Source organism: Cyprinodon tularosa, unplaced genomic scaffold, assembly GCF_016077235.1.
Source record: "Cyprinodon tularosa strain WSP-4 unplaced genomic scaffold, ASM1607723v1 ctg1233, whole genome shotgun sequence".
Taxonomy (NCBI): Eukaryota; Metazoa; Chordata; class Actinopteri; order Cyprinodontiformes; family Cyprinodontidae; genus Cyprinodon; species Cyprinodon tularosa.
The window spans coordinates 66,159-91,257 of NW_024038041.1; the positions used below are offsets into that span (position 1 = coordinate 66,159).

The 25,099-nt window shown below is 47.7% G+C and overlaps 1 protein-coding gene across 4 annotated transcripts; it reads left to right on the top strand.

Annotated features, from left to right (window-relative positions):
• Positions 1 to 544: 544 nt before the first annotated feature.
• csnk1a1 (casein kinase 1, alpha 1) lies at positions 545 to 25,020 on the top strand. Of its 4 annotated transcripts, none has more exons than XM_038276261.1 (11): positions 546 to 1,169; positions 1,307 to 1,413; positions 1,791 to 1,917; positions 2,549 to 2,647; positions 10,863 to 10,946; positions 16,185 to 16,324; positions 16,585 to 16,663; positions 17,743 to 17,817; positions 18,333 to 18,439; positions 18,761 to 18,909; positions 24,437 to 25,020. In XM_038276261.1, exons 1-11 carry the CDS (start codon positions 1,047 to 1,049, stop codon positions 24,442 to 24,444), a joined length of 1,098 nt encoding a protein of 365 aa, XP_038132189.1. In that variant the 5' UTR covers positions 546 to 1,046; the 3' UTR covers positions 24,445 to 25,020. The 4 variants fall into 4 exon arrangements, with proteins under 4 accessions (XP_038132190.1, XP_038132189.1, XP_038132191.1 ...); XM_038276263.1 differs by having other exon boundaries at positions 547 to 1,169; positions 18,761 to 18,873; XM_038276262.1 differs by lacking the exon at positions 24,437 to 25,020 and having other exon boundaries at positions 545 to 1,169; positions 18,761 to 18,914.
• Positions 25,021 to 25,099: the final 79 nt, after the last annotated feature.

The following is a 25,099-nucleotide window of genomic DNA, read 5'->3' on the forward strand; positions in this document are numbered from 1 at the left end:
TGGCCCTGCAGAAACACCTGAGGGCCCATACCTGGCCCTGCAGAAACACCTGAGGGTCCATACCTGGCCCTGCAGACACACCTGAGGGTCCATACCTGGCCCCGCAGACACAACTGAGAGTCCATAACTGGCCCTGCAGACACACCTGCAGCTGCAGTCTGTAGCAGCAGTGGGAATGAGGCAGACACAGATCTAGTTCAGTTTTATTTTACTTTTGAAAAATTTGTGAAAATCCTAAAACGTAAAATCACATTAGTATTTATAATATATTTCCATAGTAATTGAATTTAAAATAACCAGGTTTAAAATAGTAACAAACTACAGTTACACATAATTTCTACGTTATATACGTTACAGCGGCACATTTATCTCATCTACCATAAAGACACAGAGAAACATGTTAATATTCAGTAGTGGGCTGTGATAAAGCGAAGGTCGGGCTGTTTTAGGAGTAATTTTCCCAGCGGCTGGTTTATTTATTTATTTTAGTTCCTGATTGTTGAGAAATTCCCAGCGGTCCCTGAAGGGGCCGTGAGACAGCAGCGCTAATCGCCTTCCGCGGAAACAGCAGAGAAAAGGCTAGAGAAGACAAGATGGCGGAGTGAGTGGGCTGCGCTTCGTTTGGACGCTCGCGCTCTTAAAGTTAGCCGGAAAGCAGTGAGGGGACTGAAGAAGGACCGTCAATATCATCAGCACCGCCCGGAGCGTCGTCCTCAGCGCCCCGTGACCGAGACTCAGGACACTTTTCTGGGTTTTCGCTCCTCTCCACAGCGCTAGCTGGATGCTAAGCTAGGCCTGCTGACGCTAGCTTCTTGTTGAAGGCCTCCAGCTGGATTTACAGCCTCCGCTCCAGCCGCCATTTCTGCTCTAATCTCCCTGTCCTGCTATGACAGTGCGCTCATTCTGACAGTAGAAAAACCTTTGAGTGGAACAAACATCAGTAGATTTGGTTTTTCCAGCAACGCCATCGAATGTCCTGCCGATAAGCGGGCTGGGCGGACCAACGCAGATCTAACGCTCCTCGGTCGGTAGTTTGAGCCGGGATCATGGCGAGCAGCAGCGGCTCCAAAGCTGAGTTCATAGTCGGTGGGAAGTACAAGCTCGTCCGGAAGATTGGATCGGGATCTTTCGGCGACATTTACCTGGCGATCAACATCACAAACGGAGAGGTAAGCCTGGGTCGTTTAATCTGGACTGGATGGTTTAATCTGGGCTGGATGGTTTAATCTGAGGCGGATTGAGGCTCAGCTCGGTGTTTTAACTGTTTTCCTGCTGCCTGGTTCTGATAACTGTGTGTCGTTCTCAGGAGGTAGCTGTTAAGCTAGAGTCGCAGAAAGCCAGACACCCACAGCTGCTCTATGAAAGCAAGCTCTACAAGATCCTCCAAGGAGGAGTCGGGATCCCTCACATCAGGTAAGAGCGTCTCTCTCCGGGAGCCAGAGAACCGGTCGGGATCCGGTTCTCCGGGGCGTTCAGGGGCCTGTTGTGTTGCCGGTGAAAGGCTTTGTTTAGCGGGGAGCGGCTGGCGGGGCCTCGGTAGGCCTCAGCCGGATCCAGGCCGCCTGGAAATGGCCGCTCCTCTTTTGTTGTGGTACTTCCCAACATGCCTGCTAGAAAATGGCGGCGGAGCTGCAGAGGCGGATGTTTTCCCTGAAGGGGCCCTGCTGCTCCCAACCTGTGGGGCCCTCTGGCTGTTGCTGTGTTTTCTGGCTCCTGTCTGGAACCACGAAGTGATCCGGCGGAGGGGGGGCTGCTAAGCTAACCCTTTCCACGGCTGTTTGTGTCCCCAGGTGGTACGGCCAGGAGAAGGACTACAATGTCCTAGTCATGGACCTGCTGGGACCCAGCTTGGAGGACCTGTTCAACTTCTGCTCCCGACGTTTCACCATGAAAACCGTCCTGATGCTGGCAGATCAGGTAAGAATATTACAGCAACGTCTGGAAACGAGCTCCTCGGTTTAAACATCAACGTTTGAAGCAGGAAAGAAAGCTGAAGGGACGGTCCTCATGGCCTCCTGCAGGTCAGAGGTCATGCAGGGCTGTAGACCAGTTAGAACTATGAACCACAGACTCCAGCAGTTTGTCTTTAAGCTAACAGGAAGTTCAGTTTTCTAAGTTTTTGGGACTTAGTGGATCAGCTGAACGCGCTTAATATGGCTGATAATCCAATCAGTAGGTGGCTTCAGGTGTGTGGGGCTGCGTAGGTGAAAGCGTCCCGCTTCAACCCTCATCTCTGATTATGGCAGATTATAGCGTGGGCTTAGAGCCTGAACTGGGATTAGACGGCGATGGCGGGCCGTCCAGGCATCGCTCAGACGTCCGACCACCACTGCTAAGTATGGGGTAAAAACTGACCTGGCCCGGCAAAGCTGTGGGTTTGATTCCAGCTTCCTCTGCTCTGATAGGCTCTGATCCAGCGCCGCTCTGATAGGTTCTGATCCAGCGCCGCTCTGATAGGCTCTGATCCAGCGCCGCTCTGATCCAGCGGTGCCGTGATGGAACCAACGCCGCTCTGACAGCACCTGTGTTTTTATCTTGTGTCTTCCAGATGATCAGCAGAATCGAGTACGTTCACACAAAGAACTTCATCCACAGAGACATCAAACCGGATAACTTTCTCATGGGCATCGGCCGTCACTGTAACAAGGTATGTTCCTGTGGACCAATGAAAGCAGGCGAGCGTCCCATTGACCTCCCTCAGTGTCTGTAAGCCAGCATGGTGTCATCATAACATAGCTGTAGAGGTCCTGCTTTCTGATTGGCCGACGCTTCCTCTGAGTTCAGGCCTGGAGATCAGGGAGTTTAGATCAGACAGAAAGACGCCGCTGCAGGCCCCACACACCTGGGTTAGAGCGACAGCAGCCTGCATGATGTCATCACGCCTCCTCTCCATCATGTTGATGGACGGCGTCATTTCAGCCGATTGAACCGTGTATAGATGCTTCAGGAGGAACTGGGTGCCATGTTGCAGCTCCTGTTTATAGCTGCTCTGGGATCAGCTGCGGTCAGAGCCACTGCGGCTCCTCTTCCTCCTCCTGATGTTTCTAGGAGCAGACGGAGGATCTTAGAAAGTCCTGCTGATGGTTTTAAAAGCGGCGTTTGGAGACGTGGAGAGGCGAGCGTGTTGAAGAGCCATGCTAGGTCAGCGCCTGGGGCCACAGTCTGCCTGTGGAAACACTGGGCGCCCGTTCTGGGCGGGAGCAGACCTCTTTGCTCCATCATTCAGTCTCTTAAAGGGCCGGCTGCAGATTTCACACCGCTCTGGTTTTCTAATTAGACTTCTAGTTATTTCATTTTGAGCCAGTTTGGACACGCCTTTCTAACATTACCCGCTCCTTGGGCTGTAGACGGCCTTATAGATCACAGCGGGGGCCTGGGCCGGCCCACGGGCCTCCAGTTTGACACTGGGCAGCCTGGAGTGATCATGTGTAACCTGCTTCTGATCATTTCAGGCCAGTCTGAAGCACACAGGTCTGATTCTTTCCAATGGGACCTACTGGGCTCTGTGGTCCTGATCTGACCCGTGTCTGAGCGGCCAGGTGGCATTCATCACACCTGGACGCCTTTAATACTCATTAGGGGATAATATGATGCTTCTGGTGGCCATGGTGGACAATGATGCAGAGAGAAGTCTTTTTTTTTTAACCCTCAGATGGCGTTGTTGATGCTCTGGCTGAGATTGGGACAGATCCGGCCCTATCGGCCATGTTTACTCCCATACACACAGACAACGCTTTTGAAGTCATCTGGGCTGAAGCATTTAATCCGATGAATCGATTATTGAAATAATTGTTACCTAATTCAGTAATCGATTAATGATCCACTGGAGTATAGAGACTGAAACATGCCTTTAGCTGACAGAGCGACCCTTATAAGATTGGAAAATGAAATCTATAAACATTTTGGATTTAGGATAAACTCAAGTGGAGAAGTTTTAGTTTCACCTGGTTTAATTCTGTAAAGTCTTCTTCATGGAACCTTTGGCTATCTGATTATTAACGATTAATAATAAAAAACAATCAACAGATTAAAAGATTCACTAACTAATGGTTAGATGCAGCCCTTCCTGCGGATCATCTGGTCAGAATAACGCCGCGTTAAACCTACAACATCCTCATCAGAACTTTAGAGGAACCTGAGATCTAAACAAATCTGTTTTATTTGGGAACGGCCATCTGACCCGTTTCCATAGAAACCATAGCAGTAAATATTAGTTTACCAAACAAAGGGCAGATTGGACTGCAACATGCTGAGAGTCAGAGGAGGAGCCAGATTAGGATGGCGCCTCCAGCTGAGATATTAGAGAACCTCTGCTGTAAAGAGTTATGGATTAATTAGAAACCATTAAATTCGCATTTAAATAAAGGATATTTATCCACCCAGCTCCTCCCCTGGTGGTGTTTAGATAGGATGGCAGCACAGGAGGCTACGAGCGCCGCCACGAAGGACGCGCTTAGTGGCGCTTCCTACTAGCTTTGCCTCAGAGGCCAGATGGCGACTTCTCCTTCCAGCTACTGTCTGTAAAGTTGCAGCGGGTGAAAAGATCAGTAGATATTAGATCAATCAAAAAGAGCAGATTGATGCGTGTAGAATTGAAACTGAACTAAACGGATCTGGAAAGCCTCATGTAGAAATCATCCAGGCTTTAGCCAATCACAGCAGCAGCTGCTTGGTTTGGTTCTCTGAGTTAAATGCGCCAACGATTCATCTCTCTCCCCAGGTAACAAAAGAGAGCTGAAAAATCCTGTTTCTACAAATGCATCAATCTAAGAAGCAGTCAGTCTGTTTCTGCTGAGAATAGCATCAGGATCTATAGTAACTGAACCTTTATTAACAGAATGAGTGAAACCAGCAGCTAATGGAACCGGTTCAGAGACACACTGGACTATAAACTAGAATAAATGACTGCATGGCTGGAACTAGCTCTCACAGGAGGAGGAGGAGCCTGTGATGGGGGCCCGGGGCCCCCGGCCTGACCTGATGTGGTCAGTGATTGGGAGAGTTTGGGTTTATTTTTCATGAAGTTGGATGAACTGCAGACGGATTGAGAGGATCTCCAGGAAACGCTCAGCAGGTGCGGGAACAGTCTGGCATCTGTCATCAGTTTCTGTCTCAGCCTTTCTACCTCCACCCCTCCCTGCAGTGGCTCCACCCACCCAACCCCTTTAGCGAGTTCTCAATTACTGGTTCTACTGGCCTGTTCTGGCATTTCAGAGCTGCTCAGCAGCAGGAATGAAGAGTGCTGACATGCTGGGAACAGGCCGCCCTTCCCTGGATGGACCTGCTGTACATCAACGGAAGGAGTGGAGAAAACCAAAAGCCTCAGACCTGAGGGGAGGCTGAGGAGCAGGGAGGAGGAGCAGCTTGATGGGGTCAGAGTGGAGGCTGAGGAGCATTGCCTGCTTGGGGCCAAGTAGAGCCCGTCTAAACCCGGCAGGATCTGCCTTCTAGGGGCCGCGTAGAGCCCATCCAAACCCGGCAGGATCTGCCTTCTAGGGGCCGCGTAGAGCCCGTCCAAACCCGGCAGGTTCTGCCTTCCAGGGGGCGTGTAGAGCCCGTCTAAACCAGGCAGGTTCTGCCTTCCAGGTGCCGCGTAGAGCCCGTCCAAACCCGGCAGGTTCTGCCTTCCAGGGGGCGTGTAGAGCCTGTCCAAACCAGGCAGGTTCTGCCTTCCAGGTGCCGCGTAGAGCCCGTCCAAACCAGGCAGGTTCTGCCTTCCAGGGGGCGTGTAGAGCCCGTCTAAACCAGGCAGGTTCTGCCTTCCAGGTGCCGCGTAGAGCCCGTCCAAACCCGGCAGGTTCTGCCTTCCAGGGGGCGCATAGAGCCCGTCTAAACCCGGCAGGTTCTGCCTTCCAGGGGGCGCGTAGAGCCCGTCCAAACCCGGCAGGTTCTGCCTTCCAGGTGCCGCGTAGAGCCCGTCCAAACCCGGCAGGTTCTGCCTTCCAGGGGGCGCGTAGAGCCCGTCCAAACCCGGCAGGTTCTGCCTTCCAGGGGGCGCGTAGAGCCCGTCCAAACCCGGCAGGTTCTTCCTTCCAGGGGGCGCGTAGAGCCCGTCCAAACCAGGCAGGTTCTGCCTTCCAGGTGCCGCGTAGAGCCCGTCCAAACCAGGCAGGGTCTGCCTTCCAGGGGCCGCGTAGAGCCCGTCCAAACCCGGCAGGTTCTGCCTTCCAGGGGGCGCGTAGAGCCCGTCCAAACCCGGCAGGTTCTGCCTTCCAGGGGGCGCGTAGAGCCCGTCTAAACCAGGCAGGTTCTGCCTTCCAGGTGCCGCGTAGAGCCCGTCTAAACCCGCTAAACCCGGCAGGGTCTGCCTTCCGGGGGCCGCGTAGAGCCTCTCTAAACCCGGCAGGGTCTGCCTTCCAGGGGCCGCGTAGAGCCTCTCTAAACCCGGCAGGGTGTGCCTTCCAGGGGCCGCGTAGAGCCTCTCTAAACCCGGCAGGGTCTGCCTTCCAGGGGCCGCGTAGAGCCTCTCTAAACCCGGCAGGGTCTGCCTTCCAGGGGCCGCGTAGAGCCTCTCTAAACCCGGCAGGGTCTGCCTTCCAGGGGCCGCGTAGAGCCTCTCTAAACCCGGCAGGGTCTGCCTTCCAGGGGCCGCGTAGAGCCTCTCTAAACCCGGCAGGGTCTGCCTTCCAGGGGCCGCGTAGAGCCTCTCTAAACCCGGCAGGGTCTGCCTTCCAGGGGCCGCATAGAGCCTCTCTAAACCCGGCAGGGTCTGCCTTCCAGGGGCCGCGTAGAGCCTCTCTAAACCCGGCAGGGTCTGCCTTCTAGGGGCCGCGTAGGGTCCGTCTAAACCCGGCAGCCCGTCTAAAGACATTTAGGGTTCATTAGATTGTCTTATAGGACAAATCAAGCTTTATTTTGTTGTTCTGATGCATAATTCTTCATTTTGTAATTTTGTCATTTCATTGAATTACCATGGAAACGAGATCAACCTTCATGAACTTCCTGTCTATTAAAAATGCAGCAGTGAATGTTTGCTTGAGTCAGAGATGAAAGCATCTGGTGGAGCCGGCTGATCTGAGGGACGTCTTCACTGGAAGCCGATCGGGGGGACAGATCTGTCCCAACCTTTCTTAATTCAGCTAAAGGGAACAGGAAGTAATGGTCAGGGCCTCTGATGTTGTTCCTATGGAATGACATCCGCCCACATTGTTTACAGATCTGTGTGAATGTGTCGTGCTTGGAGTGTTTGGTTATTAATAAAGCACCTTTTAGTCACACAGAGGAAATCGTAGTTTTATGCTGTTAAATGCAGTTTATTTTTATAGCTCCAATTCACATCATGTCATCTGAGGTTACTTTACAGTTCACCAGATCATACAGTCAGATTGATTCAGTTTTCTATTTAAGGAAAACCAGCTGGTTGCATCGACTCATTGAATCTCCAGCAATCCCTCACACTAAGCATGCTTGTAGCGACAGTGGAGAGGAAAAACTCCCTTAGAACAGGAAGAAACCTCCAGCAGAAACAGCCAGCTCCCATGTCAGAGGATGAAGAGAGCACATCCAGTTAGTCACAGTCAGAGAAACAGGACTACACTGAAAAACAGGCCGATCCTCAGCATCTATAAACAAAGGTGTTGATGGCAGCAGCACAGCTGATATTTCTCTCCAGGATGGAGTCACAGCCAAACAGGAACAGACCAGATGAAGCTACTATGAGAAAAAGCAGAGAGAGCAGAACGTTAGAGATTGAACTAATAGATTCTGCAGAGTGGGAGAATAGAGATAGAATGAAGCAGAATGATGAAAAAGGGGTCCCTATGTCCTCCAGCAGTCTAAGCCTATAGCAGCATAACTATAGAGATAGATCAGGATAACCTGAGCCACTCTAACTATAAGCTTTATCAAAAATGAAAGTTTTAAGCCTAGCCTTAAAAGTAGACAGGGTGTCTGCCTCACGGACTAAAACTGGTAGTTGGTTCCACAGGAGAGGAGCCTGAGAACTAAAAGATCTGCCTCCCATTCTACTTTTAGAAATTCTAGGAACCACTAGTAAACCTGCAGATTGAGAGCGAAGTGCTCTGTTAGGAACATAAGGAACAATCATATCTCTGATATCAGATGGAGCTTGGCCATTTAAGGCTTTATATGTGAGAAGGAGGATTTTAAATTCTATTCTGGATTTAACAGGAAGCCATTTTTGAGTCAAAACTGGGGAAAAAAGGCAAACAGGCTAGGCTTGATGAACACTGTGTCCCAGTTCTGGATTTATGTAACCAGAATTACAGCTAGCTAAGCTACCAGCGGTTAGCTTGGACCCTCAGCTGGGTCTCTGGTGGAGGATGTCATCCACAGGCTGAATGGTTCCTCATCTTGACCAGGAAATCCTTCCTGGGCCGATACCAGAACCAGAGACAGCTGGCCTGCAGGGGGCGCTGAACCTGGAAGCTACAGCAGTCCCCAGTGGCTGGAAGTGGAGGTGTTGCTTGAAGTTTTATCTTCTTGGACGATTATGATTGTATTTAAATATTAAAAACTACATGATTGTTTTAGACTAGGTTTACTTTATTCAAAAATATATTGTCCAAAATAACAAATATTTAGCCAACAATAAACGTATCAAAAGAATGTAAACTGAAATATTCATAACATAGATCTTGTGTAAGATGTTCAGCGAACAATGATTGAACAGTAAAAATGAACGACTATATATACAATACAGGAGAGAAAACCAGTAATTATGGATCAGTCAAAAACCTGCATTGATCCTTTGGGCAGTAGGTGGTTTGTAGGTCCAGTTCATGTCCATATAATGCAGATAAACTGAAGAGACCGACTGGACCAAAGGTCTGCAGCAGCTGCAAACGAAGCAGAGTCCAACTTCAGAGCGCTGGTCGATTTCGGTCTATAGTTTTAGTAGTGCAGCCTCTGCAGAGTATTAGCTTCTCGCCAGCTCATATTTTGGATCACAGCCTGTGAAGAAAACCAGGCGGCGCGGGTTTGGCCTCTTTTATTGTCGTGTTTCTCTTTTGCTGCCGACACTGAACTCCCAAAGCTGCCTGCGCCGCTCTCATTCTGTGGAGGGGATGCCAGAGATGCTGAAACCAGTTAGCTGCACACCATTGTAGTCTGCTCCACATTGGCCTAGTCAAAGCCCAACCACTTCAAAGGCGCAAGAAAAGAATGCAGAAGAAGAGAAGTTATTGATTTTACGATTCAGGAAAATTTCAAATCGTGGACTTTTAAAAACCAGAATTATCGCCCAGCCCTAAGCTCCAGCGCTCTAAAAACTGAATTAATGGAATGAAGGCGATTTGGTGCGTTCAGACAGAACGCTGAGAGTTCCTCCAGCAGGGAGTTCGCCTCCCTGCTTTCAGATCCGGTGTTTACAGCCTGGACCATGTCATTAGGTAGGAGGAGCTACAGCGGCGTGAAGTTATTTCAGAGATATTAAAGATTATTCTGTAGGTCACCCAGAGGTCAACCATCACCCATTAAGCTCCTCCTTTTTCAGAGCTGCTTCATTTCTGCAGGTAAAACTGTCGTTTGTCTGATTTATTATTTTTACTTTCAGTGGATGACATCAGCATCCCAGCAGGTGTTAGCGCTGCGCTGGTTTCCTGATGTAAAGTTAGTGCATCAGATGTCATTCCTGAATAGAACAGCGGGCATTTTGACCTTAGTTAGTTAATCTCCAGCCTCCCAGATTCTCTGCTACTGTTACCCCTGGCAACCCCTTAGCATTTCCTATCAGGATAAAAGCCCAGGTCAACCTTAACATCACGGACTGCTGCTAAATTGTTCTCTATGAACAACCTTAGACTCTCCTTGGGGAGACCATCAGTTCCTGGAATAAACATCTACTTTGGTTCATCCAGAGCAGCTCTGATTCAGCAGGACTTCCTTGTAAATCTCCCCCCTCAGAAAGCCCTGATGCTGGGCAGTGGGCAGTGGCAGACTGCTGGAGGTGAGGGAGGATGATCAACAGTCCTTCTAGGATGAAATTATTTAAAGTAGAAAAGCTTCTCCTCCATCCAGTCCCTGATTGGCCGCCATGTTGCGTTTTCATAGAGAAGTTCAGCTGGTTCTATCTTCAGCGATTACCGCTCCTCTCTCTCCATGCGGTGCTGCTGTCTGACTCCTCAGCTCCATCTAGGAGCAGGAGGTGATGGAGGAGCAGTGAACGCTCTCACTGTGTGGAGTTCACCGCTGGACCGTGGACTGTGCCTGAACACACCGTAACATTCTGGGTGATTGCTTCATATCCTGGTTTTTCAGTCTCCATGGCGATGGTGTTATGCCGATGGCAGATGAAGTGAGGGAGGATGCTGCAGCTCTGAGCTCCTCTGGGTCCATTTCACCCTGCGGCCTGCAGCTCAGGCTCCAGGCTAACAAGCTCCTCCCCTTTTTATCCTGCTGCTATGAACACGGGCCAGGTTAGGGTCGCAGGGCTGCCCACGTCTGGTTGAAGGAGTGAGACGGCTCCACGGTGAAGTAAATCCACAGCGTTGATGAATGCAGGAGTTTAGAGCGGCCGCTGCTTCGGTCACATATTCCTCCCATCCCTGCAGCCCGCAGGCCCCTGCTGTCAGTTTGCTTTATTCCTGATGATGAAGCTGTATTTTTGGAGACTTAGTGGGGCAGCACTGAGGGGAGGGGGGTGGATTTTAAAGCTGAAATCACACGGATAGGAGCCTTTCTTTAGCCCCACCCACTCACACTCAGACATTTCTCAGGAGGTTTCTGCTCCCTTTTCTACATACAGTCAATGCTTATTGTAGCTGCTGAGAACACTGCCTGTTGCACGTAACCCAGAACCATGTGGGCCTAACAGAACTGCCTGTTGTGCTCATGTTAATTTTGACTCAAGGTGGAAAGCGGCTGTTTAATTTTGACCCCTCCCCCTCTACTGTCTGCCCTAGTGTTTAGACTCGTCAGTGGGGAAGAGGAAAAGAAGCTTGGCTGTTAGCTCTTCTCAGGATCCATCTTTCTCAGGATTAAACCAGGTGTGACATTTACCACAACACCCGCTGCCTCACAACAGCATTTGTTGCTTTGCTATTGAATGTTGGTTTGAACTGCATCGGTCCACAAGCTTCCATCATACCTGGCATAATACTGGACACATGTATTCTCTCATCCTTTAGCTGTGAGACATGAGGGGTTCCCTTTTTGTTTTTGTACTGATGAACCCCAGCTCCAGGTTCTGTAGTCATTGACTCCTTGTGTTCGGTAAGCCTAATGCATCTCGCTCTCACAGTAAGTTTAGATGTTCAATCTTGTCACTTAGAACATCAGCAGAAGTAAACTTGTTTCACCTAAAAGGCTTTAGGTTGCTAGTTGAGATGTTAAAGTTTCCTTCCGTGCATCGATGTCCTGCCGTTTAATCCACTTCATGCTCATGCTGTCACCACATAGTTAACTCTCCTAAAACATATTGGCTGTAGTCTAAAGCCATGGATGTTTTTCTGCAAAGCACCTAAAAGCCTACGTCCAATTAACTCTTTGATTTTCTAACGTAAACGTTATTTCCTCCTTGATTAAAGATGGACCCTAATGAGATGAACTGAATGAATCAGTGATGGCCGTCATCAGGTCATTATCTTTCCCTGTGTTCCACTCTGGTTTTTATTAGCCTAGTTGATGTCTTAACAGCTCAGCTGAATCCTTAGTAGTCGACTGGTCAGATTTACCTGTCAAACTTTATGAAAACTGCATGCTTCGAGAAATAAAAATCCTGAAATATCGGCATTCTGGCTACGGATTTAATCAATAAAAAAATTCAGAAACCACGAGGTGTTCAGGTTTTGGTAAGAATAAGATGCGGCCTTTCTAACTCCAGCCCTGTAGATGGCGCTCCTACGCTTAGTCGCTCTGATATCTCGCAGAAGGTAAAACAGTTTCAGCCAGCACGAGGTGGGGGGGTTATGTTCTTCCAGGGATCAGGCTCAGGAGGGAGAGCGTTATCCACCCCCCATCCCTGCCGTGATGACGTGGTGTTGTTACAGGAAATGTGAGGTTAGAAAATAAATAAAAACCCTTCAGCTGATCTCAGTGGAATCATTTGTGTCGCTCTGTTTAAAGAAATTCAAGGCCTCATTTAAAGACCTCGGATTAAACATGTTTACCCTTATACCCTTTTACAAAATGGAGATTAGCTCTGTAAAGTAGTGGCTAGATTAAACCAGGTTTTTTCCTAGTTAATAGAGAAATGTTTTCTGAGTAGAAAGGAAGGTAGAATGGTAAGAATAGCTGCAATGCTAATGGAGTTGGAGACTGAGCCTCCAGGACGGCGATTTCTGCCAGAACCAAAATATCTGTGAGGACATGTGTGGTTGCTCACCTGTTGCATCCAAATCTCATTTACCACAACTTCAAGTTTTCACTTTGTTTTAAGTCCCCTCTTATATAGACCATATTGATCTGTAAATAATTAAGGATCTGATTAATCTGAGGAACATCATAAAACTTAGTGAGGAAGTGTCGGCCCTGATGCGCTTAGTAGAAGCTGAAATTTGATAGTTAAAAAATCTTCAAACAGAAGAAAAAGGAATGTTCTTGGAGAGCTTCAAGCTGAACATTTTCATTATCTCTTTCCATAAATATGAAAAAGGAACCCTTTGAGATAACTGTCTAAAACAACCCTAGTAAAAGAGAGTTCAGTCTGGTGTCGATTTTCCATCTCTGCTCAAAGGCAATTCACTTCCTGTCCTGCTGACTAATCAGGGTTTACAGTATTCAGGGAAGGAGCAGACTTAGCACTCTTTAGGATTTACAGCATTCAGAGGAGGAGCAGACGTAGCATTCTTTAGGGTTTACAGCATTCAGAGGAGGAGCAGATGTAGCACTCTTTAGGATTTACAGCATTCAGAGGAGGAGCAGACGTAGCATTCTTTAGGGTTTACAGCATTCAGAGGAGGAGCAGACGTAGCACTCTTTAGGATTTACAGCATTCAGAGGAGGAGCAGACGTAGCATTCTTTAGGGTTTACAGCATTCAGAGGAGCAGCAGACGTAGCACTCTTTAGGGTTTACAGCATTCAGAGGAGGAGCAGACGTAGCACTTTTTAGGGTTTACAGCATTCAGCGGAGCAGCAGAAGTAGCACTCTTTAGGGTTTACAGCATTCAGAGGAGCAGCAGACATAGCACTCTTTAGGGTTTACAGCATTCAGAGGAGGAGCAGACGTAGCACTTTTTAGGGTTTACAGCATTCAGCGGAGCAGCAGAAGTAGCACTCTTTAGGGTTTACAGCATTCAGAGGAGCAGCAGACGTAGCACTCTTTAGGGTTTACAGCATTCAGAGGAGGAGCAGACGTAGCACTTTTTAGGGTTTACAGCATTCAGCGGAGCAGCAGACGTAGCACTTTTTAGGGTTTACAGCATTCAGCGGAGCAGCAGACGTAGCACTCTTTAGGGTTTACAGCATTCAGCGGAGCAGCAGACGTAGCACTCTTTAGGGTTTACAGCATTCAGAGGAGCAGCAGACGTAGCACTTTTTAGGGTTTACAGCATTCAGGGAAGGAGCAGATGTAGCACTCTTTAGGGTTTACAGCATTCAGAGGAGCAGCAGACGTAGCACTCTTTAGGGTTTACAGCATTCAGGGAAGGTGCAGATGTAGCACTCTTTAGGGTTTACAGCATTCAGAGGAGCAGCAGACGTAGCACTCTTTGGGGTTTACAGCATTCAGGGAAGGAGCAGATGTAGCACTCTTTAGGATTTACAGCATTCAGAGGAGGAGCAGACGTAGCACTCTTTAGGGTTTACAGCATTCAGGGAAGGAGCAGATGTAGCACTCTTTAGGATTTACAGCATTCAGAGGAGGAGCAGACGTAGCACTCTTTAGGGTTTACAGCAGTCAGAGGAGGAGCAGACGTAGCACTCTTTAGGGTTTACAGCATTCAGGAGAGCAGCAGATGTAGCATTCTTTAGGGTTTACAGCATTCAGGGAAGGAGCAGATGTAGCACTCTTTAGGGTTTACAGCATTCAGAGGAGCAGCAGACGTAGCATTCTTTGGGGTTTACAGCATTCAGGGAAGGAGCAGATGTAGCACTCTTTAGGATTTACAGCATTCAGAGGAGGAGCAGACGTAGCACTCTTTAGGGTTTACAGCATTCAGGGAAGGAGCAGATGTAGCACTCTTTAGGATTTACAGCATTCAGAGGAGGAGCAGACGTAGCACTCTTTAGGGTTTACAGCATTCAGAGGAGGAGCAGACGTAGCACTCTTTAGGATTTACAGCATTCAGAGGAGGAGCAGACGTAGCACTCTTTAGGGTTTACAGCAGTCAGAGGAGGAGCAGACGTAGCACTCTTTAGGGTTTACAGCATTCAGGAGAGCAGCAGATGTAGCATTCTTTAGGGTTTACAGCATTCAGGGAAGGAGCAGATGTAGCACTCTTTAGGGTTTACAGCATTCAGAGGAGCAGCAGACGTAGCATTCAGGGAAGGAGCAGATGTAGCACTCTTTAGGATTTACAGCATTCAGAGGAGGAGCAGACGTAGCACTCTTTAGGGTTTACAGCATTCAGGGAAGGAGCAGATGTAGCACTCTTTAGGATTTACAGCATTCAGAGGAGGAGCAGACGTAGCACTCTTTAGGGTTTACAGCATTCAGGGAAGGAGCAGACGTAGCACTCTTTAGGATTTACAGCATTCAGAGGAGGAGCAGACGTAGCACTCTTTAGGGTTTACAGCATTCAGGAGAGCAGCAGACGTAGCATTCTTTAGGGTTTACAGCATTCAGGGAAGGAGCAGCAGACGTAGCACTCTTTAGGGTTTACAGCATTCAGGAGAGCAGCAGACGTAGCACTCTTTAGGGTTTACAGCATTCAGGGGAGGAGCAGACGTAGCACTTTTTAGGGTTTACAGCATTCAGAGGAGCAGCAGACGTAGCACTCTTTAGGGTTTACAGCATTCAGAGGAGCAGCAGACGTAGCACTCTTTAGGGTTTACAGCATTCAGAGGAGCAGCAGACGTAGCACTCTTTAAGGTTTACAGCATTCAGGGGAGGAGCAGACGTAGCACTCTTTAGGGTTTACAGCATTCAGAGGAGCAGCAGACGTAGCACTCTTTAGGGTTTACAGCATTCAGAGGAGCAGCAGACGTAGCACTCTTTAGGGTTTACAGCATTCAGAGGAGCAGCAGACGTAGCACTCTTTAGGGTTTACAGCATTCAGAGGAGGAGCAGACGTAGCACTCGTTAGGGTTTACAGCATTCAGGGAAGGAGCAGATGTAGCACTCTTTAGGGTTTACAGCATTCAGAGGAGCAGCAGACGTAGCACTCCTTAGGGTTTACAGCATTCAGAGGAGCAGCAGACGTAGCACTCTTTAGGGTTTACAGCATTCAGAGGAGCAGCAGACGTAGCACTCTTTAGGGTTTACAGCATTCAGAGGAGGAGCAGACGTAGCACTCTTTAGGGTTTACAGCATTCAGAGGAGGAGCAGACGTAGCACTCTTTAGGGTTTACAGCATTCAGGGAAGGAGCAGATGTAGCACTCTTTAGGGTTTACAGCATTCAGAGGAGCAGCAGACGTAGCACTCCTTAGGGTTTACAGCATTCAGAGGAGCAGCAGACGTAGCACTCTTTAGGGTTTACAGCATTCAGAGGAGCAGCAGACGTAGCACTCTTTAGGGTTTACAGCATTCAGAGGAGGAGCAGACGTAGCACTCTTTAGGGTTTACAGCATTCAGAGGAGGAGCAGACGTAGCACTCTTTAGGGTTTACAGCATTCAGAGGAGCAGCAGACGTAGCACTCTTTAGCCCCCCAGCTGGGACAGACAGTTGCTAGTTGACAGGATATTTGATAGAGATATTAGTGAAAACTCACAGCCAAAAACGGATCACTTTTAGATGAGTTAATGGGCCTGCATGTAAGGCTGCTGATAGAAACACTCAGCTGCTTTTTAAGCTTGGTGTAATCTGGTGGTTAATGATAGATATATTCTGATATATCAGGAAACCTCAGATATCTTATATGCTTTTTGTTACCCTCCATTACTTAATGGATTTCAGTTAGAGTAGCAGCACCAATGGTGGGAAAGTTACTCTGCCTTCTTTTTATGTGAAGCATTTTGCCTTCAGCTGAACAGCCTTTAAAAATCAGGTCTATCCGGTTCCCATCATAAAGCTCCTACATTTACTCACAGTGACAGAAAACAGTTTATCTCCAGTGTGTTGATCTTTGATTCAGGGCTTCCTCTGTGACTAAAGGCAACATGTTGCTCTCTGTTCTCTCCCTCAGTTGTTCCTTATTGACTTTGGTTTGGCAAAGAAGTACAGAGACAATCGTACACGGCAACACATCCCCTACAGAGAAGACAAGAACCTGACGGGGACCGCACGCTACGCCTCCATCAACGCACACCTGGGCATTGAACAGAGGTTTGTCCATCCGTCACTTTCACTGCAGCGCTCTGAATCCTCCTTTCTGATTGGTTGAGACGGGCTGCGGGGAGTTTACAGCAGAAACCTTCTCCAGGAACTTTCCTTCCTGGGTTGTCTGCTGTGGCCATGATCCACTCAGCTCCCTCTGTTGGATTCCAGCAGCCATTGTTGCTGCGTAGCTTTATTAAACCCTGGCAGTAATGTTTAGCGCCTCTCTGCATGCATGAGTTTATGTCTGGATGTGCTGTTGTTTGCAGTCGCCGTGACGACATGGAGTCTCTAGGCTACGTGCTGATGTACTTCAACAGAACCAGTCTGCCTTGGCAAGGATTAAAGGTAGGAAGAATCCGTCTTTCATGTTTTTATTCACTGGTTTCCACTTCCTGAGCTTCAGCTCGCCTTTCTAAGCCTTCGCTGTTGGTTTTTTCCACAACCTTCACTTTAACTGATCAGTTACTTGTAAAGAAAATGTTTTATTTTTTTTTGTCTCAGCCTTGAGCTGCAGACCAATCAGAAGCAGCTCTGACCTTTGGAATCCCAAAGGTTAAACTAATCAGAATGGCTGATCTCAGCTCACTTTATAGAGAAAACTCAATCAGATCATCCGGTCAGATTAAAGGTTCAAATGAAAACCAGTTGATTGCATCGACTCATTGATTCTTCAGCAATCCCTCACATTAAGCATGCTTTGAACAGCAAGAAACCTCCAGCAGCAAAAAAAAAAAAAAAAAAAATGAAGATAGTTCTATGTTATTTAGTCCGTAGGAAATCAAAATGTTACTTAGATTTGTCATTTAAACTTATTTTAATGTCTTTTTTTCTAACCGTTTAAAGCCCAATCCAAGAATAAAACAAAACAAAAAATTACTTTTTTTTGGTTTGAATTCCTTATTTGCCCTTTTAACAAAATATGTAAAAAGAATATGCAATAAGTCATATAAATAGACTATGCAATAAGTCAAGAATATTTTTTGTGTAGTCTTCTACTGACTTTTATCAGGTAGATCTGATTGTGTACAATAGGATTTTGAGCAAAGTTTTTACCATTAAATTATGCAAAAGGTGTCAGACACAAAACATTTCAGAAACCGTATGTATCAAATATGATACATTTGGCATTACTGGGTTAATGGAATGGCACGTTTATGTTAATTTAGAGGCTAAATAGTAAAATTCTTCTCAGTTTATTTCTATGGGTCTGGTCTATAGATCCAGATCAATCAGATCATCCAGTCACTGACTTGGAGGGATGAACTCCAAAGTCTTTGAGGTGGAAATACCTTTTGGCCATCACCCTCATTTATAATATAATCTCCATCTCCATAAGATTGATGGTGAACCGATGGATAACTTCTAACCACAGCGGTTCTGTGGTACCACTGTTTGATTTTTGGGCTCTGTTGTTTTTTTCCAAGGCTGCCACAAAGAAGCAGAAGTATGAGAAGATATCAGAAAAGAAGATGTCTACGCCTGTGGAGGTCCTCTGTAAGGTGAGACGGGTCTCCTTTAAATCTCTTATTCCCTTCTGCGTTTTGGTTCCTCTAGGAGGTTCCAGAGTGAGGAACCGTCCATGGTTCTGGGTTTTGGTTCCTCTAGGACACAGGTGTCAAACTGGTTCCAGAAAGGGCCGTGTGGCTGCAGGTTTTCTTTCCAACCAAACAATAGCATCAGACTCCATTCATCTCATCAAGTCATCATGTTCAGATTGGACTCCCTTGATGAGGTGACTGGAGTCTGATGCTATTGCTTGGTTGGAAAGAAAACCTGCAGCCACACGGCCCTTTCTGGAACCAGTTTGACTCCCCTGCTCTAGGAGGTTCCGGAGTGAGGAACCGTCCAGGGTTCTGGGTTTTGGTTCCTCTAGGAGGTTCCGGAGTGAGGAACCGTCCAGGGTTCTGGGTTTTGGTTCCTCTAGGAGGTTCAGGAGCAGGAACCGTCCATCAGTGTGAATAATCCCTTCCGAGGCCGTTGTTCTGACCCCCTCCCTCCCTAACTGTGTCTGCAGGGTTTCCCAGCAGAGTTTGCCATGTACCTGAACTACTGCCGCGGGCTGCGCTTCGAAGAGGCTCCAGACTACATGTACCTGCGCCAGCTGTTCCGCATCCTCTTCAGGTAAATCCTCACAGGAAGGTAACACTACACCCACGGTCGCCATGCTCCACCTGAACGAGCAGCTGCTGCGCTCCAACCTGCTCTAATGGGCCCTCAGCCAGCTTTCCTTGGCGTTAGTGCTGACTACCTGCTGATGGTCAGACCGCGCCACCCACCTTTGGGTCCCTTGGCTCCAACCGAGGACCATTTTAAGCTCGTGGCCTATCAGAGGATCCGCCGATGGTTCCTTTAGCTCAAGGCTAAGATCATCTAAGCTGGATTCTAGAGCAGCTAGAAGGTGTTCCAGGTAATAAAGGGTAACCTGATGTTTTCTCTCTGCAGGACTCTGAACCACCAGTACGACTACACGTTTGACTGGACCATGCTGAAACAGAAAGCTGCACAGCAAGGGGCCTCTTCAGGGGGACAAGGCCAGCAGGCGCAAACCCCCACAGGCAAGCAAACTGACAAATCCAAGCCTAACTTGAAAGGTTAGTAGCAAACAGCCAAGAGACGTTTTTTACAGACACCAATTGCTCATATATTCATTGAGTTTTTCTGCAGCATCAGGCCTTAATCTGTGGAACAGACTCTGCCTGGCTCAAAAAGTCACACGCCAAGGGGCCTCTCCTTTAAATGTGGGCCGCTGCTGAGGGGCTGGATTCATCCAGTGTTTTAGCTGCAGATCCAGCCGTTTATCCAAGTCCTCAGCATTTTCCCATGTTTTCCTTCCATTTATCAAATAGGTCATTAAGTCCAGACTTTTTATCCCATCGCTCCAGATCCAATCACTGGGCTGCCTGTGATAAAGGTTTGCTTTCAAAGGAGCCAAACATCTGGATTACTTCTAGATTTTCCCTGTGAACGTTGCCTAGCAACCCTAAATCCCATCGGTTCATCACATTCCATCATGACGATAAGAATATCAGCCTTTATTAAACTAGTATTGCTTTAATACCTGCAGATGTTGTTGATGAATAAAGTGCGTTTTCAGATGGTTTAGGTCAGACTGGGTTCTTCAGCCTCATGCAGGGAAGATGCAGCAGAAGGAGGGACAGAGATGAAAGCTTCAGATTGATAAACCAGCTTATTCTGAAGCTCTGATTAGGATCTAAACAGATTATTCTCTGGATGTCATTGGTTGATTCTTATTGGATCCATCTGATTATTAGTTCGTCTGAGGAGGAGTTTCTGTTAGTGTCCACCAGAGGGCGACCCTGTAGCAGTATGAATGGGTCCAGATCCTCTGTCCTGTTGGTTAATAGAAACACAGATCAGTTCTGACCCGTTTAGCCACGCAGAGGAGCTAACATTGTATGCTAGCAGTTAGCCCAGGAGAGAGAAGCTCCAGTTCCAGCCTTCCTTCCTCTGAGAGGAACCAGAACCAATTAATGACTGATGGAACAGAGAGCTAGCTCACAGTTAGCGTCCACTTCATGCTGCCAGCATATCGCAGTGACATACCCTGTCTATTAATGATAGATCTACGTCTCTGTTCAGTGGAAATCAGGACAGTTTAATATGGAGGCAGTCAGCTGCCTCCATATTAAACCTTTAATGTTCTGGAAAGATTAGAGAGAAAGGTCTGGTTTGAGGGAAAATGGCTGCTTATCAATCATTGGTTATTGGATCAGTTAGTCATTAATTTATCCATAATTAATTCAATTCAATTCAGTTTATTTATATAGCGCCAATTAGCATCATTAGTAGTAAACTAAAAGCCTGATCTTTGGCCTGATGCTGGATGAGGAAGAGGAGGAGATCCTCCTGGACCTGATGGGTTCAGCCAGCTCTCTGACAGACAGGAAGTAGGAAGTTAATAAAGCTTAGAGTTTACTGGGCTGACTGAACCAGCGTGGGGCATGGCGCCCCCACTGGCAGCATCCTGAAACACAGGATGGAGACAGAAGGCAGCCTTCAGGGACCTTCTAGAGGGAGGATGAGGATAGGAGGCAGCCTTATAAACCAGAGGTATCTCCTATCACACTGTTGGCCCTCTGGTGGGGCCTCCTGTCTCCTCAGGAGATGCTGGTCCTGGCCAGCCCAGCGTTCACATGTAGACTGACATCATTGAAGCAGTGACTGAAGAGTTTGAGCTTCTAAGCTGCAGCTGTGTGGGAGCGGCCGCCTCCAGAGATGCTTCCTGCATCATCTCATGGTCTGCTGTGGTTACAGACCTCTGCTCTAAGGACAGAATCCAGGCTGTGACTTTTTGGGCCAGGCAGTTTCTACCTGATGATCATCAGATGAACATCAGGAAAACAAACAAGAGAAGGGAAGAAAAGGGACAATTGGTCGACCTTGTAGAAGCAAAGACGTCCTTGGGGAATTTGACTACTAACTTTATTTCCCTTTTTTCTGGTGTTTGTGTGTTTGGCTGGATTAGGGCCTTCCAGCAGATATTCTAGGCTGATTCTTCCACATTCTCTCTGATCTTTAAATGTCTTCTCTCTGTAACGGGCTGATCTCACCTAAAGCTTCACTCATCACATGTAGTGGACCTGAATTTTCTTGGAGGCTCTGGTGACCTCAGTAGATCTGGGATTATTACTCAGCTCTGGTCTCAGCTTCTCTCCTTCCAGGTTGATGAAGTCCACCGCCTAACAAGTCTAGAGTGGAGTTTGAAGCGGGTGTTTGTTGGAACCAGGAGCAGCAGGCTGATTGTGTCCGTAGGGGTGAAGCCTCTCTGCCTGTCAGGCTGTAGATCCTGCTACCAGCAGCTGGGCTGTTGCTGTACCAGGCAGGGACCTGTGACCTGGATGATGACCTGTTGTTGTTCTCCTTTGGCTGTGAGGCCTTCCATCCTTGGTAACGTCTACGAGAACAATTCATTGGTCCAAACCAAGGTTAGCTTAGCGCCATCTATGAGCCAGGAGCTAACAGTTTCTAAAGGGTTTGTTGCCTCTTATGAACGTTTGAATTTTTATGTGGTTTCAAGGTCTTTGAAGATCTTGTTTGGTTTTTTGAAGCTAAATGGTTTCAGGTTTTCCTCCAGACCTGTTGACTTGTTTCCTGTTCTGGATCTTTCCCTTTGACTCCAACTTGAAGTCAGCCGATGGTTCTGGATCTCCTGCAGGTCTATTAGGAGCTCCTCAGGGCTCCGTTTCAAGAAGCAGGTTTACTGAAAACTCTACGTTATTTCAACCTGAAATCAGGGAAACTCTGACTTTTTTTCCTCATCCTCTGTTGGCATAGTAACATCCTCCCAGAGCTAACCTGGTCAGCAGCAGGTTTTCCTCAGTAAACTCTGAGTCCTCTGGCTCTGCTCTCCTTACAGCCAATTTTGTGCATAAAAAAACAAGAATGAATCATTCACTAGGTCCGTTAGACAGAATAGCTTTTAAAAACAAACATTTTGTGTCTGTGTGAGGAGGATCTCATTAAAGAATGATCGGAGTTAATTCACAAAGAATTAAGTATTTATAGGGAGAGGATTCTACAACTCAGTAACAGGATAGGAGATTACTGGTTTTTGGTTTGTTTAATATGAGAGAAATGTGGATCATTTTATTTTTATTTAGTTATATTTACAGAACATGAAGAAATACTGAGATTATTTTCAGATTACACATATAAATAATATAGAAAATAGATTCATTAATTCCAGCGGGGAAAAGGAATTACTTAAGATTTAACCTAAATAGATTAATTGATCTACTACCAGTCAAGAAATTATCCCGTAATGTTATCGTGGCCACAGCAGCCTATGGCAAGCCGTTTTGATATGTACTAGTTTTACTGAATGTGTATTCCTGATATCTAAAAAAAAAAATGTTTTCTTTGTCTAAATGACCATTTCGAACAAACTGACAGTTTCCACTTCTAGAACAAACATTCTGGATTTCTAGGAATTTATTTCTGATCTCCACAGGCTGGATCCATTAGACTCTAGGCTGGATCCATTAGACTCTAGGCTGGATCCATTAGACTCTAGGCTGGATCCGTTTAGACTCTAGGCTGGATCCGTGTAGACTCTAGGCTGGATCCGTGTAGACTCTAGGCTGGATCCGTGTAGACTCTAGGCTGGATCCGTTTAGACTCTAGGCTGGATCCATTAGACTCTAGGCTGGATCCGTTTAGACTCTAGGCTGGATCCGTGTAGACTCTAGGCTGGATCCGTGTAGACTCTAGGCTGGATCCGTGTAGACTCTAGGCTGGATCCGTTTAGACTCTAGGCTGGATCCGTGTAGACTCTAGGCTGGATCCATTAGACTCTAGGCTGGATCCGTGTAGACTCTAGGCTGGATCCGTTTAGACTCTAGGCTGGATCCGTGTAGACTCTAGGCTGGATCCATGTAGACTCTAGGCTGGATCCATTAGACTCTAGGCTGGATCCGTTTAGACTCTAGGCTGGATCCGTGTAGACTCTAGGCTGGATCCATTAGACTCTAGGCTGGATCCGTGTAGACTCTAGGCTGGATCCGTTTAGACTCTAGGCTGGATCCGTGTAGACTCTAGGCTGGATCCATGTAGACTCTAGGCTGGATCCATTAGACTCTAGGCTGGATCCGTGTAGACTCTAGGCTGGATCCGTTTAGACTCTAGGCTGGATCCGTGTAGACTCTAGGCTGGATCCATGTAGACTCTAGGCTGGATCCATTAGACTCTAGGCTGGATCCGTTTAGACTCTAGGCTGGATCCGTGTAGACTCTAGGCTGGATCCATTAGACTCTAGGCTGGATCCGTGTAGACTCTAGGCTGGATCCGTTTAGACTCTAGGCTGGATCCGTGTAGACTCTAGGCTGGATCCATGTAGACTCTAGGCTGGATCCATTAGACTCTAGGCTGGATCCGTTTAGACTCTAGGCTGGATCCGTGTAGACTCTAGGCTGGATCCGTGTAGACTCTAGGCTGGATCCGTGTAGACTCTAGGCTGGATCCGTTTAGACTCTAGGCTGGAGTTTGTTAAACCTGCTTCATGAAACCTGAAGGAACGTCTGGGTGGAGCACATCTCCACCAGAGGTCAGAGTTGTCTGGCGTCTCCAGCACCACATCAGCTCTGATAGCAGAGGGCTGTTGTCATGGCAACAGAAGAAGCTGACCATCATTAAGGACGGGATGTAGATGGTTCCTACTTTGATTGGTGGAGGTGTTGATATTCCACCCTCTGGTTCACCTCCTGGCCATAGCTGGATGGATGGAGGTTAGAGCCTCCACCTGTTTCCCTTCTCTCCCCTTCCAGAGGAGATCATGATGATGATGATGATGATGCTACGCCCAGCCACCCAGAGCTGTCTGAGTATTCCTGCAGATAGGAGAACCTATCCTCAACTGCTGGCTGCCTGGTTAGATCCATGGGAGGAGGTGCTGAATGGAGACAGCAGGAGGTCCTTCTGCTGCTGGCTGCCTGGTTAGATCCATGGGAGGAGGTGCTGAATGGAGACAGCAGGAGGTCCTTCTGCTGCTGGCTGCCTGGTTAGATCCATGGGAGGAGGTGCTGAATGGAGACAGCAGGAGGTCCTTCTGCTGCTGGCTGCCTGGTTAGATCCATGGGAGGAGGTGCTGAATGGAGACAGCAGGAGGTCCTTCTGCTGCTGGCTGCCTGGTTAGATCCATGGGAGGAGGTGCTGAATGGAGACAGCAGGAGGTCCTTCTGCTGCTGGCTGCCTGGTTAGATCCATGGGAGGAGGTGCTGAATGGAGACAGCAGGAGGTCCTTCTGCTGCTGGCTGCCTGGTTAGATCCATGGGAGGTCGTCAGGAAGCTTGCTGTCCTCATGGCTCCTTCAGTCCTGATGTCAGCAGCAGATTGATGGAGCTCTGCTATCTGATGCTTTCATCAGTTTGGCTCCAGAAACTCCCAGCATGCTCTGCTCTCTAGGAAGCTCCCCCCCATGGATGGGGAGACGCCATCTTTGCTGCGCTCTGTTGGTCCAACCATGAGACCTGCGCTTCTACCATGTCCTCTCTCTCTGTCCATCGGTCTGTCTGTCTCTGTCCATCTGTCTGTTGGACTTCCTTGTCCTCCAGAGGACCTCGTCTCTGACTGATGACCTCCTCTGTCTGTTCTCGTCTGCAGGGTTCTAAGTCACCGCCTCCCCGCCCCGATCTGCTGTTGGTTGCCAGGACAACCTGATGTCTCTTCCTGGACGAGCGACGGTCTTCTCTTCCATCATCACTATCTATGTAACGGAGCGTATAGATCTACAGGCAGCTGTGTGATCTATATTTTCATGTGTATAAATCATAAGATTCCAGTTGGGAAATGTTTGGGCTTTTCTTTCCCCCCCTCCATCAGTTTATCGACCTTTGACCCTCTGCAGACGGTGGGAAGGTATTTTCTGTCTGAGGTAACAGATCCTTTCTTCTTCCTCACTACTAAATGATTTCATCCTTTTACCAAATGAAAGGTAAAACATGTTAAACTGTCCTTTCTGTTCCTGAATGAATAAATGACACAAACCCTGGATGTTGAGTTTAAACTTTTTTTTTTTTTTTTTTTTTTTTTCCTATGGTGAATAGTTTGCTTGTTGATATAAGAAGCAAGACAGCAGTTGGTAGAATGATACTTTTGCTCTCTCCCTTTCTCTAGAAGTATGATTTATTAAATCTGTTGTAAAATGGTCTTCTTCAGAAATGCCAATAAAAACGTTACTAAACTCAGAAAGTCTTCATCTTATTTTCCTGTCCTGCTTATTAGTCCTCCATGGATCCTCTGTCTGCTGAGCTCCATGATCTGGAG